The 15,120-nt window shown below is 41.7% G+C and overlaps 1 protein-coding gene across 1 annotated transcript; it reads right to left on the bottom strand.

Moving 5' to 3' along the window:
• Nucleotides 1-10,125: 10,125 nt before the first annotated feature.
• Nucleotides 10,126-10,779, bottom strand: nkx1.2la (NK1 transcription factor related 2-like,a). The gene has a single exon (XM_030772405.1). The coding sequence runs from the start codon at nt 10,777-10,779 to the stop codon at nt 10,126-10,128; it is 654 nt and encodes a 217-aa protein (XP_030628265.1).
• Between the last annotated feature and the right edge of the window lie 4,341 nt (nt 10,780-15,120).

Consider the following 15,120-nt stretch of genomic DNA (forward strand, 5'->3'; position numbering starts at 1 on the left):
TCTTTCTTGTGTGTGTGTGTGTGTGTGTGTGTGTGTGTGTGTGAGTGTGAGAGAGAGAGAGATGGAGAGAGAGGGAGAGAGAGGCAGAGAGAGAGACAGAGACAGAGACAGAGAGAGAGAGAGAGAGAGAGGGAGAGGGAGAGGGAAGGAGAGAGAGACAGAGAGATAGATGGACACACTCATTGGATGGATGATCTCACCTAAGCTCTTACCTCATGCTCCTCCCCAATGAGTCTTTCTGTGTGAAACAGGAGATTGACATTCATTAACACACAGACTACATTACAGAGTCATAAACAGACAGGACCTATTATTTTCACATATCCACTTACTGCTTTCTCCGTCTTTTCCCAACACAACACCATTCACATGTGTGACAGCGGTAGCAACAGTAGTAAAGAGAGATTACTTAATTGATTACTTAAATTACATCAGCTTAAAATAAAGTTTAGGCGGTATATGACTCATGCAGATATCAAAGGCAGTGAAAGCTCTTGTTAATCAAGTGAAGATGAAATTTCCTCATTTCCTCATATGGAGTTGTAAAAAGAGAGGTCTGATTGGCAATGATAGAAGGCAGCAGTACTGTTTGTGCCTTTCTGTTGTGTTGTTTATCATGTGTTGCCTGGGAGATCGCGATGGCCTCTTCATTTCCAGTTCGTTTAACTTGGTTATAAAGAATGATTGTATTCTCAGGCAAAGTGGTCAATTCTAACCTTCAACTGTAATCACAGGAGCTGTGTTTGGATGCCTATAAAGATTGTTCGAATGAATAGATTACTGTACGTAGCGTGCTGCATGTGTGTGTGTGTGTGTGTGTGTGTGTGTGTGTGTGTGCGCGCGCACGCGCGAGCGTGTGTGTGCGTGTTTCTGTGGTGACTTATTATAGCGCTAACGTCTGTGAGGTCTTTGTGAATCATTCGCAAGCCCTGATTATAGCAAAATGTACAAAAGCTTTGAAGTTCTTTTTTCATATTTAACAAAATGTTCCTGATTAAATCAGCAGCACCAACCTCAGCTAAATCCTCTGGCTTTGTCCCTGCTTTAAGATATGAATAAAACACGGCTCCTTCACAGACAGCAAGCTACAGTATATCATTTAGATCATAGACTGCTTGTCTTGTGATGTGCACTAGACAGACATAGAGAAAAGTGACTTTACTTACCTTCTCCTCAAGTTCTCTCTTCACTCACTATTGCTTCATTTCAAAGACTCTGACTCGGTAATGTTCCTGCAAAGGGGGAGTTTCAACTGGCTTCCATTCACTGAAATCACAATGAGAGACATAGGTAGTCATTTCCTCTTTCTCTGAGTCCATTAGCCTACGGCTCAGGGTATGTATGAATTGAGGGAATTTTTTTCCCCTGAAGAAGAGCTGAAAACAGAATTCCTGTGATTGTGTAATCAAGGAGGTTTTTTTTTTTTCTTAAACATTACTGGATCACATAGCTTAATGTCAGCAGCTTTTCTCCATCAATTATCAGACGATTCAGCACAAATATAAACAAACTAAAGTTAGACTGTGTGTGTCTGTGCGTATGTGTGTGTGTGTGTTTCCGTGTGTGTGTTTGTGTTGTAAGATAAATTGAGAGATCGGGGGCCGGGGGGGGGGGGGGGCAGCTGGTGCTACTGGTACACCCCACTGTGAGCTAAAATACACTGCGTGAAAAGTGGTGTATTCGGAAATATCCGGACAAAGTAAACTTCCGCTAAACCTGCTGTTTTCCGGAGGTATTCGGATGCCCGCAGAACTTTGTCATGCGGACCTGAAAACTCCCGCAAATGTCCGAATACAGCTGTTAGACGGCAGTTTTCAGGCATCCGCGTGACCACAGTCGTTAGCTGATGGCTTGGCCTTTCAAATGCTAATAACAGTCAGTGGTCTAGGTGGGACTGGGTATAGAAGCCTGCCCCCCTTCCTCACTGTAACTTTCTATCAGTTAGCCTGTATGTAATATTTAGCCGATATTTTGATAACCACACAAACTTCTTAGGTGTTGCATGGTGTATAATATAGCAGTGGTAGGCCCATGTAGCCTTTAATGTCATTTCTCTGTCGTGCAGCTAAATTACAATGGACACTTCAAATGGAGCATACAAAAACACACTGAAAACATAATTTAAAAAAAGTCTAAATGAAAGGTTCATTAATTACATATTTGATGGTTATGCAACTGTCCTTTACATGGGGTCAAAGGTACAGGGTGACCAGATGCAAACAGACCAAATGGGGGACAAGTAGTAAGTTTGTGTCCGCTGTGCGGACAAGTAGTAAGTTTGTGTGGGACAATATGGGACATGTTACTAATGCTGAGAGATGATGTAAAACTTAGATATAATGTCAGTCTAACTGTATAAGAAACACTTGTATACACTTGCATTGATAGACATCCAACATGCATTGGCCATTACAGGCCCATCAAAGGCAACTGTACTTAAGCAAAGCAGCAGGCATCATACAGCTCAAGTCTTTCAAGTTAAACCCCTGACCAAATCCAACTATAAGAATAAATAAGGCTCAAAATAAAATATTACATAAAATAAAACAATTTCAATGCAAATCTTTATATCAAGCCAAAATCTCTATTGGATGAGAAGCATGGTCAGAAGGGATAAAAGAACTTTTTCTTTTCTTTTTGACCATGACGTCGGCTGACAGCGTTTATCTTCATATCTGTAAAGTTTTACTAAGTTTGGTTATTGTGTCGTAGCAAAGAAATTCGTCGGCCCCACAGCTGCACAGTTTGATTGACGGCCGCCACAGACTCTTGATGACCGCCCTCAACGCTCTCCTCTCAGCCATTTGGTGAAAGCAAGGCTTTTAAAAAAACTCGCCTATGTTGCATTTTTTCTGCTTTTGGCATAGCGCTATTAAATAGATTAGAAACTATGCTCATTTGCGGGCGGGTAAAATAATGGATCCATATATTTTTTATTTCTGACAGTTAAAAACCAAACGACCAGCGAAAATGCGGGACATTATCTCAGTATGAGGGATGCGGGACAAAGGATACAGGACTTTAAAAAAAAAAAAAAGTTTACAGGGCATAGGAGTTTTTGTTGTTGATTCTCGCTTGTTTGTTCGGAATGTTTCTCCTCAGTACGAGGACGCGCCCCATTTTCAAACCACCCACTTAGAATCTAAGGTTGAGTCCTGTCCAATCAGTTTTCTGTGCGTGCATGGCGTAGAGTGACAGTAACCAATAGCATTGTGTGCAACTGCAGCGCGAAATTTGCTTTGGGGAAGGGGTTACCTGTAGTAAGGTAAGGAGAAGCGAGTCAGTGAAGGATTACAGAAGTTGTACTCCGTATTCTGTAGATAGTGTGCATTTTGAAGATGGCTTGCAAAAGAACACTTAAGTTTTCGAACGGACAGCAGAGTGGAGAGGCTACTCGTGCGCCGGGAATATCCAATTTTTCCAACGCCGAGTCCGAACGAAAACAAACAACTGGTGTCCCCGTTAAATGCATTTTTAAGAAGATGTTATTCAGCAGTAAACGTTCATGGAGAATGTTATTCGGCGGTTGGACAGGATGAAGTCCCATCAAAGAGGCGCAAGAGGAGTCTGCCCGAGAAAAGAAGACGAGCGGGGAATAACTCTGTTTCGGTAAGTTTATTTCTGTAGCCTTCTGGCTTTCGTCTTTGACTGCCGCGCATTCTGATACGTTCACATTTCTTTATCTGCTTTATCCCTTAATGTGGTTGAATTTAACTCTTGTATTAATTTTGCTTCTACAGGAAGCTGTGCGGATAATGCATAATGCTGAAAACAACACGCACAGATATGATCCACGGACAAGGTAGGACAGCGTGTTTTGTTGGTAGACTATATCGTCACGATTGTTTCATAGCAGTGCTTGGAATTCTAAACGAACTTTTAATCAATCTTCCTTTCTTCTCCGCTTTTTTTTTCTCTCTAGCATCCTGAAAGACCGATTGAGACTATTCGAAAGAGTTACCGGGTTAATCCAGAGAACAAAGAGGGGGGCAGGATCGCCACTCGAACGAGGCAAAGGAGGAGAAGAGTAAGTCAAAACATCATTTCCCTAGTAGTTCTTAGACTTTTTCTCCATTTGCTATTTTCAGTGATCTAATTTCTGTTTACACGGTGTTTTGCATCTGCTCAAGGCCAGAGCTAGTGTTCTTTAAACTGAGGAGGAGGCTGCCATATGGAGGACCGCATCAGTAGATATAATTTCTGAAGGGGACGCCGCCATCTTCGATGGAAGGCCAGCGTGGGTCCTCCCGCCTAGCACAGAGTTGTCTGCACTGTGTGGGGTGCTACAGAATAGAGACCACGGAAGCTGGGTTGTTCTTGGGAATGCTCAACATTTAGAGTTTCATTTATGCTCCTAAAAGCATTTGTATTATATACTATGATATTACAGTATATTCTGTTCTAATGTATTCTATTCTGTTATATATTGTACATTGATTTTATATATATATATATATATATATATATATAATTGTCAATTTATATGCCTTATATTATACTGTATTTGCTTTATTTATAATAAAATTTGTGTAATTCATTTTTCTTTGCCAGACTATCTATACAATCTACCTATGAACATAAAACAACACCACCACCAATAATAATGATAATAATATTATTATTATTAATAATAATAATAATAATAATAATATTAATAATAATAGTAATAATAATTATTATTATATAAACCATATGAATTCATGTCTGGGGACCCACAATGGACCAATGGGGAAGGGTTTTAGAGGAGGGGCAAGACATTGCTCCACCAATCCAAAGAAAGACTTTTGACCAATTGCAGGATACCTGGTGGCCCAAGGTGTGAAGTGCAAATGTTCCCTTCCAAGCACCCCCAAGGGATTATTCACCATGGCAACTAAGGGCTCTAGGCAGACCCCAAAACACGGTACATATTCAGGAGTATTCCATGCCGCGTAACAGAGCTGCAAACTGCCGGATACAGCCGATAATCTGTGGAGTATCCGGGAATATACAGGAGTATTCCAGGCCGAATACACCTCTTTTCACGCAGTGATAATTGAGAAAATTCCCCCAACACAAAGAGTGTGTTCCAAAGCAAATATGGAGAGGTTAGACAGATTGTGAACACACACGCACACAAAACATACACACACACACACACACAGATTACAGCAGGAGCCCAGAGAAACATGTGTTGACATAAGTGTCCGCTGGGGACTTCAGACCAAAATAAAAGAATCATGAGTGAAGGGGAAAAACTCAGGGCCTGTGGGCTTTGAATACATACTGAGTGTGGACAGCTGGGTCAAGTCTGTCTGTAGCCTGCCTTTAGCCTGCTCTATAGGAATAAAGAGCACAGAAACAAGGGCTTAAAGTTTTCAACATTAAACACCTTAAATGGAGCGTTTGGAATTCCAAACCAAAGGAATGTAAGTTACGAATAAACAAGACATCCCAAATTTTCTCTGTATCTCAGTGTACCTGTTCTGTGTTACACAGAGAGAGAGAGAGAGAGAGAGAGAGAGACAGAGAGACAGAGAGACAGAAGAGTAGAGTAGAGTTAGACAATCTATAAGTAATCTAATTGAGGTGCCAATACAACTTGATGAATGAAAACAAGAGAGAAAGAGAGAGAAAAAGGGAGAAAGAGAAAGAGAAAGAGAGAGAGAGAGAGAGAGGGAATGAGAGAGAGAGAGAGGGAGAAAGAGAGAGAGAGAGAGAGAGAGATGTTACTGTGCTGAGGAATAGGCTATAAACTCTTTCTGCAAATGTCAAAAAATAGATACTATATCGATCAGTAACTGCGCATCCTTTTAGCGTACCTTCTTTATCCTATAAATCCATTAAATGTGAGAGAGAGAGAGAGAGAGAGAGGGAGGAGGGAGGAGGGAAGGAGAGAGAGAGAGACAGAGGAGGGAGGGAAGGAGAGAGAGAGAGACAGAGGAGGGAGGAGGGAAGGAGAGAGGGGGGGGGGGAAAGAGAGAGAGAGACAGAGGAGGGAAGGAGAGGGGGAGGGGGAGAGAGAGAGAGAGAGAGAGAGAGAGAGAGAGAGAGGGGCAGCCCAGGCCCTGGTGAAATTTCCCCTGAAGGTATTATTCACTCCCTGACCCCAAAGCATCACCCTAAAATATAGCTCATAATACATCCTCAGAGGTATACTTACTTTCTCTCTCTTTCTCTCTCCTCCCTTCTCTCACCGCCTCTCTCTCTCATACAAACACACACATATACAAACATGCCAGACAATACAAACAAAAAGTTAAACCACACAGTCAGAGTCTCTCCCACACCATTCCCTCGGACATGGGGTGGTATTTATCTCCTGTGATTTCTAAGAACTGAGCCAATTCTGAGAGCAATTCTGTGTGTGTGTGTGCGTGTGTGTGTGTCTCCATGTGTGTCCGTGTGTGTGGTTTGCACATTTGACTTAATAATATTTATAAACCAATTTTGGTTGGCTGACTATGGAGAGGAAAGGGGCTGAATTTAAAGTTATATTCAAAACAGTTCATTCATCTCCATGACAGTCAACTAAGGCAAAACAAAAGAGAAATGTAATTGTTTTCTCTGTCTTACCTTCTCTCCTATACTGATAGTTCAAACTACTCATGTTTTACAACAGCATCTCCAGTAGAGGTTTTACAGAAGAATGGAAATTCCTTGGCCTGTTTTCATGTGGGGACGTTTCTGTGTTTCCATCACAAGTGAGATCCATAATCAGAATATTAGAACTAAAATCAGCAAACACATAACTAAAATGTGAAATCATTTCTTAGATAAACGGGAGCTGAAACGTCTGGGTATGAGTAGTGGGTTTGTAGATGCGACAGCTTGAGGTGTGTTTGAGTGAGGAAGGGACAGACTGGAAAACAGGCTGCGTGAAACTGGAGCCAGAACAATAGAAAGAGACACTTACAGGCACAGAAGCTCCTGTCAGATAATTCCTAGATTACACTGACTGGCTACAAGGGGTTACTTACTTAACAGTCATATTAACATAAACACACACAGGCTTGATTACACACACACACACACACACACACACACATATATATATATAGAGAGAGAGAGAGAGAGAGAGAAAGCGAGAGAGAGAGACAGAGAGATAGTCAGAGAGAGAGAGAGAGAAATAGAGAGACAGAGAGAGAGAGAGAGAGAGAGGGAGAAAGAGAGGGGGGTATCTTAGCTCTTCTCTTCTGATTTTTCTGAGTGGGTGGGATGCCTGCTTGTTCTGGGAGACTCTACCAGTTTAGACATAAATACAAAAAATAAGACAGACTTTTTTTGGCCGAACATTTGGATATCCATGAAATAGGAGCGCGTAAGCTATGTAGCAGAGCTTTAGGGATTATAAAGGAAGCTATTCGTCAGACAAATTATCCTCATCCTCGTCAAAATCATTGTTTTTGTCCTGGGAACGAGAGCAAAGACATTACAAACTGAAAAGCTTCAGTGTCTCTGTCCTCTAAGTGCCCTGACGTGAAAAACACGACTCTCTGACTCTTCAGTTCTCCAACACCATTCACTTTATTTGTCTTCTGCGCTCAGTGATGCGACGCTTTGTTTCTCTCAGTTATACAACTAAAACATCAAGGTTTCCATTGTCTGCTGTGAATGAATACAGTACAATGGTCATCACCGTGCATGTTTTCTTCTAAGAAAAAAAAGAAAATCACATTCTGTACATCAACAGAAGTTTTGTATGGGACATATCTCAGCGGTTTATATAAAGACGAGAGTTTCTGCCAAGCTCATCTTGCAATGATGTTGTAATCCTTGACTTGCAGGCCCGAAAAGAGGCATCAGATGTGTTGAGGAAATCACTGTTCTGGTAAAGAGCGAACACTGACCAACCTGTTCGTTGAATATGGGACAAAGATGTACAGTGCTGGATATGCTGAATATGCAGAATTGATGAGTATATAAATAAATGCCCTCTAGAGACGGTGATTTTCATAAAACAGAGAAATTTAAACGTTGATACGGTTCTCCCTTGTTAATATACAGGCTTCTGCTCCGCTTTTCATTAAGTGCATCGTAGTTCTTCCTGTGTGCTGTATATCTGTAAATGCACACAAAACACACACATACACACACACACACACACACACACACACATCAAACCTTTAAGTGGGCACTATTTGGAATATTTAATGAAAAAAATGACACAGTGACATAGTTTGGGTGGCAATCTGTTGTTCACTGAGTTGTGTTTCTTCTTTAGCAGAGACATTTAACATTTTTCTTTTATAAAGTTCACATTTCAAGTTCGCATATATTTAAAGTCCAATATCACTGTTTACAGTCTCAAAGGGCTTTACATGCCCACAGGTTTACAACAGACAAAAGCAGGATGGCACCTCTGACTCCTCATAACAGGCAAGAAAAAACTCCTCAAAACACCCAGGAGGAGCAGGGGCAAAATGGAAGAAATCTTGAGAAGGACCACGGAGACAGCAGACCCCTTCCCTGCCAGACAGGTGTGCAGTAGGTGCCGACCCAGTGGGCAATTACAAGCAATACAGACATAATGCAGAACACACACACACACACACACACACAAAATTAAAAGAGTACCCACTTAAAAAATCTGTTTACGTTTTTTTTTTAATTTTTTTAATGCTCAAATAGGAATCTTTACCAATTTGCGATTATTTGTAAAATCAATTTTAACTGTTGCATGTTTAAGGGGAACTCTTAAGTAAGACCAGACCAATAATGATTCATGTCGGCTGTAACAGAGACAAAGCTGTCATTTGATAAAGCTGGGATTTATTAAGGACCAAAAAAAATCATATATTTAAAGCCTCTGATCATTTCTTGATTGGTTGTTCATGACAGTCCCTTTAGATTCTAGGGTTGCCCAAAAGTGAGGTATACAGCAAGCAGGTGTATGTGTAAAATTTCACATTTGTGATCCCCAAAGGTACCCTCCCCGCTTTTTTTCAGCTCCCATCGTCTCTGAGTTAACAACGTGCAAAAGTACACAAATGGCGACATCTAGCGGTTGCAAAGAGTAATATCTGAGGTTGTTGTTTCACTATTGCTTTTTACATAGAGAACTTACATGATTAAATCCATATGTACTATGTGCTTGTGCCATATGACGTTTTCTTTCCGAGTTAAAATAAGAGAAGATTTGTATTTGTATATAATTCTGCACGGGTTATGTTACTAATGCCAGATATATCAAGCCAGACAATCTCCTCTGAACTCCCCATCAGCCTCACCCATCTGTTAATATTATACTGAAGACTTTGAGATTTTCATATAGGGTCAGTTTCGTATATTTGACTAACTTTCCACCTTCACGATAGAGAAAGGGTTATTGTCAAAATGTGCCTGTCATGTGCCTGGTTGACCTTTCACCTGAGGTGTGGAGGAAAAGTCATCATTCTCACAGTGTGAGCACAGAACTCAAAAATGAAACAGTTCTAGACTTAGTAATGATCTGAGAATCATTCTTAACACATTAAATCTGTATGTTAATATTGGTTTTGTTCATGACAAAGTAAAAAATTAACAAGTAGAAAAAAAAGTTTTCAAAAGTAATGAGAACTTAATAAAAATGTTAATTGACCATAATTTATTGATAAATTATACATTGGACCATAAGTGAATTTATTTTACATCTGTTAACGTTTGACAGACGTACTTAGTTTTAACATTAATGGACAATGAGTGATGTGTCAGGTACAATATAGGCTCTCTCAGTTCCCCAAATTCATTTCCTGTGAGCAAGATATAATCTGACAATCCGAAAGCCTCTATATAGAACAAAGATGGAAATGACGTCCTTTGCACGCACAGAGTCTTGATTTGTGGTTACTTAATATTGCAGTAGTCATTGGGCACATTTTGATTATGACATTATTTTACCCATTTTAGAACGTTATACTCCCATTACTGCCAATGGTCTGTGAAAAAAAAAATCACATTTTTCCAACTGAGAAGAGTTCTTCCCTAGAACTTCCTTTTTGCCCGTCATAAGTCACAAGCCAACCGGAGGTCAAGTTCGGACGCTCGCAATATATTTTTTTCTCCAGAGAAAATACTACCTAAATATTAATAAGCGAACATATGCCTTCGGTTCTTTGCCTTTTCACCTCAACTGTCCACAGATATGACGTAGAACTCTAACCTATTTCATAAATGTGGCGTGAGGAAGGACGGTTGCAAATAGCCGTTGGGCAGAAACGAATGGAGGAGTCCGCCGCCGGATGCCAGAGACCCGGGGCTAGCGGTGTGGAAGATCATATTCCCCGAGCTGAGGGAAGGAAAAGTTTGGTATGGGGTCGATGTGAGCCCGCAAGCACCTGGACTCGGGCTAATGGGAGCAAGAGAGTTTGAACCTGGCGACATGTTACTATCTGCTCCGGGATTTTGTTTTTTCCACTTGGTTCTTCGGTTCTGGAACCAGATCTTTACCTGCGTCTCGGTGAGGCTGAGAGATAATGCGAGATTTAGTCTCTCACAGACGGACAGGTAGCGCGTGGCACGAAATTTGTTCTCCAGAGCAACTAGCTGTTCGTATGTAAACGCAGTCCTTGCGCGCCTCGGCTTTGCACAGCCGTGATCGGAGCGACGTCGCCTGTGATGCGACGAGTCATCCGAGGAAGAAGTGTCAGTGTTATTGCTGCCGCTGCTGTCTCCGTCTACTTCGTCCGTTTCATCGGTTGAAGAAAAGTGAGCACGAGTCTTAGCGAGAGCTGAAACTCTTTCATTGTCGTTGGTGGGATTCTTGGCATCCGGTCCCTCGCAACTCTGACGGTCCTGCTCCCTGCTCTCACCTGTTAACATAATAACTATAAATTACAATAAATAATGAACTTTCAGTTGCGCTTCTAACAAAATGGCAATTAAAGTAAAGAAATGGTTTGGTCTGATCGTGTGGTGTAAGACTATAAAGAGGTCCGTACTGTTGTGCTGAAACAACTGGTGGCAAGAGGTTCTGAAAGGACAGCGCTACAGGCAGACCTCAGGAGACAGTTGTGCAATTAAGCGCGGAATTATTCATAGGCTTTTTGCTGTAGAGTCCGTGAATTTAGACTCTACGTCGATACACGAGAGTCTCAGATCGCACACACACACAAAAAAAATACACTTAAAATTCGAGCAAACATGTAAAGCACAGAAACAAGTTAACTTCAGGAGCTCGTTTGCACTCTACAACCAAGGCCAGGTTAAATTCTTCAAAATTTAAATTCAGAAATTTTAGAACATCACATGAACGGTGAGAACTGAGGGCAAGGTTGTTGATATGGATCGGCAGTTGTTTGTGTGGAACGAAGCAGAGGTTAAGAAGGAAACTTGGGTGGATTGGGCTATAATCCCTTAATAATTTATAAATCACAAATCGCTTCAAATGTCATGTTGCGGAAAGAAATCCCCGTTAAATCCAGCTCTACCATCTAGCCATGACGTGCTAATGGAGTTTCATATTTGTCGACAAATCGATAAATGTCATCTATTTAAAGGGAAGTTTTAATCGAACGATATTTGGGATCAGACACGGCAGGGTTTTGAAGTTTGTACCTGCAAGGTGCTGCAGGGAGATATGCAGGATCCAGTAATGGGATATCGATCAAAGTGAGCACAGGCATTCTCAATGGGACGATTTAAACAATTATCTGGCCTGACTGTCCCAGTGCCAATCACAGACGCTACGCTGCAGCTGTAGCGGCGTGTTGTGATTTTTTTTTTTTTAAAGAAATACAGCCACGAAAATCAGGGGAAGGTCACGTAAACATAAGAGAACGTTAAATAAAAGTCAAACCAAGGAATAGCCTATATTTTTCCATTTGCTGCTTTAATTTTTGTGAAAATTCAAGCACATAAGGATGTCAGAGAGTTGTTCAGAGATAAAGGACTGATTTAACATTTAACTGAGAGAAAAAAAAAAGAGTTACGCTTTTTTTCCGTCACTGACAGTGTACATTTGCATAAAACGGTACAGCTGACGTTCTTCTGAACAGTTTTAAATTTCACCCTGGCTCCTTTGACATTAACTGAAAAATAAGATATTTATCCATGCAAATCACTTACCAGAGTCATTGCCCAAAATCGATGATTCTCCCCGACCAGTTCCATTTTTGCCACTGTTCTGATTCTTGGCTCTTAGTTCTTTTCTCTGACTGCAAAATCTGTCTTTTTCCAAGAAAAACTCACCTGTCCTCTTACTTGTGAACTTTTTCGGATCCAGTATGTCAGTTATTGAAAACGAAATCCTTTGAGTGGGTGTCGTTTTGACCCCAGACTCCTGACACTCCGGCATAATGAAAAAAAAAACGTTTACCCTCGCAAAAGTCCAACTAGTGCACTTAACGTCTGTTAAAATTTGAACAAACTCTATCGTTTGCTTTGTTGTCTGTCATCACCCAAAGCCTTTCATTAAGACTTGGATTTGCAGAGACACGACTGGCTGAACCTGAGCACAGATTTTTGTGTCGACAGGTCAGACAGGACTCTGGTAAAGTGTCGGTCGATGGATGAGGGTGTGAGCTCTTTAACACAACTCTCCTCCCCGGTCGATTCGAAGACACGCGCTCTGTAGCGCCCACGTGATAGACAAACCAACCATTAGCATTTAACGCAATCCCTCTTAATTGGCTTAAAGCATTTGTCACTTAACACTCCACACATTTGAATCAATAAATTCTGACGCGCGCTAGAGCTGGAGAGAGAATAAGAGGTTGAGGGGTGGCAAATTGTACTATTGATTTCGTTTTTTTCCCAACCTAAAGGAGTTGAATGATTTAGTAGATTCTTAAATGAATACTTTGGTAATTCTTGTCATATCTTCAGACAGAAGTGTGCTGAAACCAACTATTGTGTTAACAAATACTGACAAATACCAATATATAGACCATAAATTCAAAGCTGCAGTCAGCTGAACAACTGGGGCAACGGGCAATGGTAGCCAATAACTCACCTGTTCGCTAAACAGCAAACAATTAATATGGAGAAAGCAGCTTAGTCATACTCGTTCTTATGAGAACGGAGAAGAGTTGGATACGGGATATCTGTTGCCTTTCTTACACAGTAAGCGTTTAAACAAGTTGGTTTAACATATTTGACTACATTTTTAAAAATAAGGCAGAACACATATACTACGCTGACATTTTTTCACATCATTTAGGGCCCCGCGTGCAAGCTGAAATTTCCATTTAAAATGCAACATTTATCAATTTGCTGCCTATCTCCTCTTTTAACAACGATTATACCTGAAAGTGGCCTGACAGAATGTGTAAGCGTATGGTGGCGGATGATGCCCTAAACTAGCGTCCGGATCAATACACTCAGCGGGTGTTCGCCACTGATAAAGCCCCTCAACAATGTGAACCGTCAGCTGAGAGGAGTTGCCTATTACACTATTAGTGATATTGTGCGATTAACCAGCTCAGTTGCTACGATGCAGCAGGATTAAATCGTTTTGGCCGTGATATTGAGGTCGTTGTTTATATTTGTATGAAAAAAAGGTAGGTATGCAATCATACATGTTATCTTAAAAATGTGTGTGATTTAGGATTTCTTCGCAACGTACAAACTTAATGGAAAAATTAGAGTTCGCACACGCCTTGCCCACTGTAGCGCTTGAAAACAAAAATCTTCAAGCATTTCCTGAGCATAATTACACAAAGACACCTAATAGGCCTACAGCTAAACTATTTCTGTTAGCATTTAGAACAACGTTACAAAGACTCTGACTGAAATCAAGCAAAATTCCTCAGTATAAAGCAGAGACAAATTACTGTCTGCCTGTCTTGGATTAAGTAACTATCAGATCAAAAAAAAAAAAAAAATTAGCATACACAGTGTTAAATGATCTCTCCTAGATTTCTCCCTCCCCATGTCCAAGAGATTAGCATTTCCTCTGCTTCCCTGTTTGTGTTTTATGACTGTGGATAATTCAGTCACCCCATGCTCCATCAACAACCCCCCCCCCTCCCTTTTTTTTTTTTTTTGTCCGGCCTTGTTTGCTGCCAGTTGGCGGCCTGCAGTCTACGTTTCTTGGTTGTAACGTGGTCAAACATCAGTCAGTGCCTGTCCCCACTATGGATCCTGTTTGTCTGCATTAGCATGTCTAAGCTTACTGCACAGCCTCTACACAGCCAGCTCCATATCAATGGGGACTAGAGTCTCACTGGAGGTTTACAACTTCCCCTCACAGGCCAGACATCTGTTTATAGGAGCCAAGGCCACAAAAGCATGATGCGGGAGACAAAGGAGGCGCAGGTACAGAGGGTTGAGATGAGACAAGAGGTATGAGGGGGCCGTCTGAGGATCGGGACGGCAGCTCTGGGCGCTTATGTCCGCAAAGAGAAGAGCCATCCGAGCAGGAGATCAGAGAGACGCACAGCCGGGGTCCCGGCGTACCCCGGGGGGAGGAAACGCGCTTGCGGACGGATTCCCGACCACCCTCTGTCTCGCGTTCGTAAAGTCGCCAGAGCACCGGGGAGGCCTGAGCAATCCGCTACATGTCGGATGGCTCGCGTAACGTCAGGAGTGGCGTCGCAGGGCGGAGTTCCGTTCACGGACGGACGCCCCCTCCCCTTTGTTAATCTGTATCCTCTCTGTTTCCCGTTCACACTGTTTCAGGGACAAAAGCGTGAGGAGCAAGCTGAAGTGTCAGGCTTTTGAAGACTGTAATGTCACAGCACTAAAATCCACATGGATTCCCCTCATCTAACTCCTCTGGACAAAGACCATGTAATTGAGCAGAAATTTTGATGGCCAGCTCTTGAGAGTCTAGACGAGGAGAAAGTGTAGAAGACTGAACGCCTTACAGATTCCTTGACTACCACACCTTTTTTGTCTAACATCCTTGTAAACAGAGCTCTGCGTTATAAATGCACTGTTGTACAACTGAGTCTTTTGATACGAGTGTACAACCTGTATGAGTTAAAGTAGGAATTACAGCAAATCTAAAGTTGATTTGGAGTGACTTTTATCAGATTCTCTCTGTGAGGGGTGCTGTATTCTACCATGGTCCACTGAGTGAGAAAGAAAGTGATGTTTTAGGACATCCACACGAGTGCAAGGTCAGTGGCATTGTCCGGTAATTGTTCTAACGGCTCTACCTGTTTTGGCGGCTGTAATGAGGGCTTACCAACAGCGTCCGGGACGGGTGAGCGCGTCTGG

The sequence above is a fragment of the Chanos chanos genome, chromosome 4 (genome assembly GCF_902362185.1).
Source record: "Chanos chanos chromosome 4, fChaCha1.1, whole genome shotgun sequence".
Classification (NCBI taxonomy): domain Eukaryota; kingdom Metazoa; phylum Chordata; class Actinopteri; order Gonorynchiformes; family Chanidae; genus Chanos; species Chanos chanos.

Coding starts and splice junctions, on each gene's coding strand:
- nkx1.2la (XM_030772405.1), bottom strand. CDS start 10,779: ATGTTAACAGGTGAGAGCAGGGAGCAGGACCGTCAGAGTTGCGAGGGA.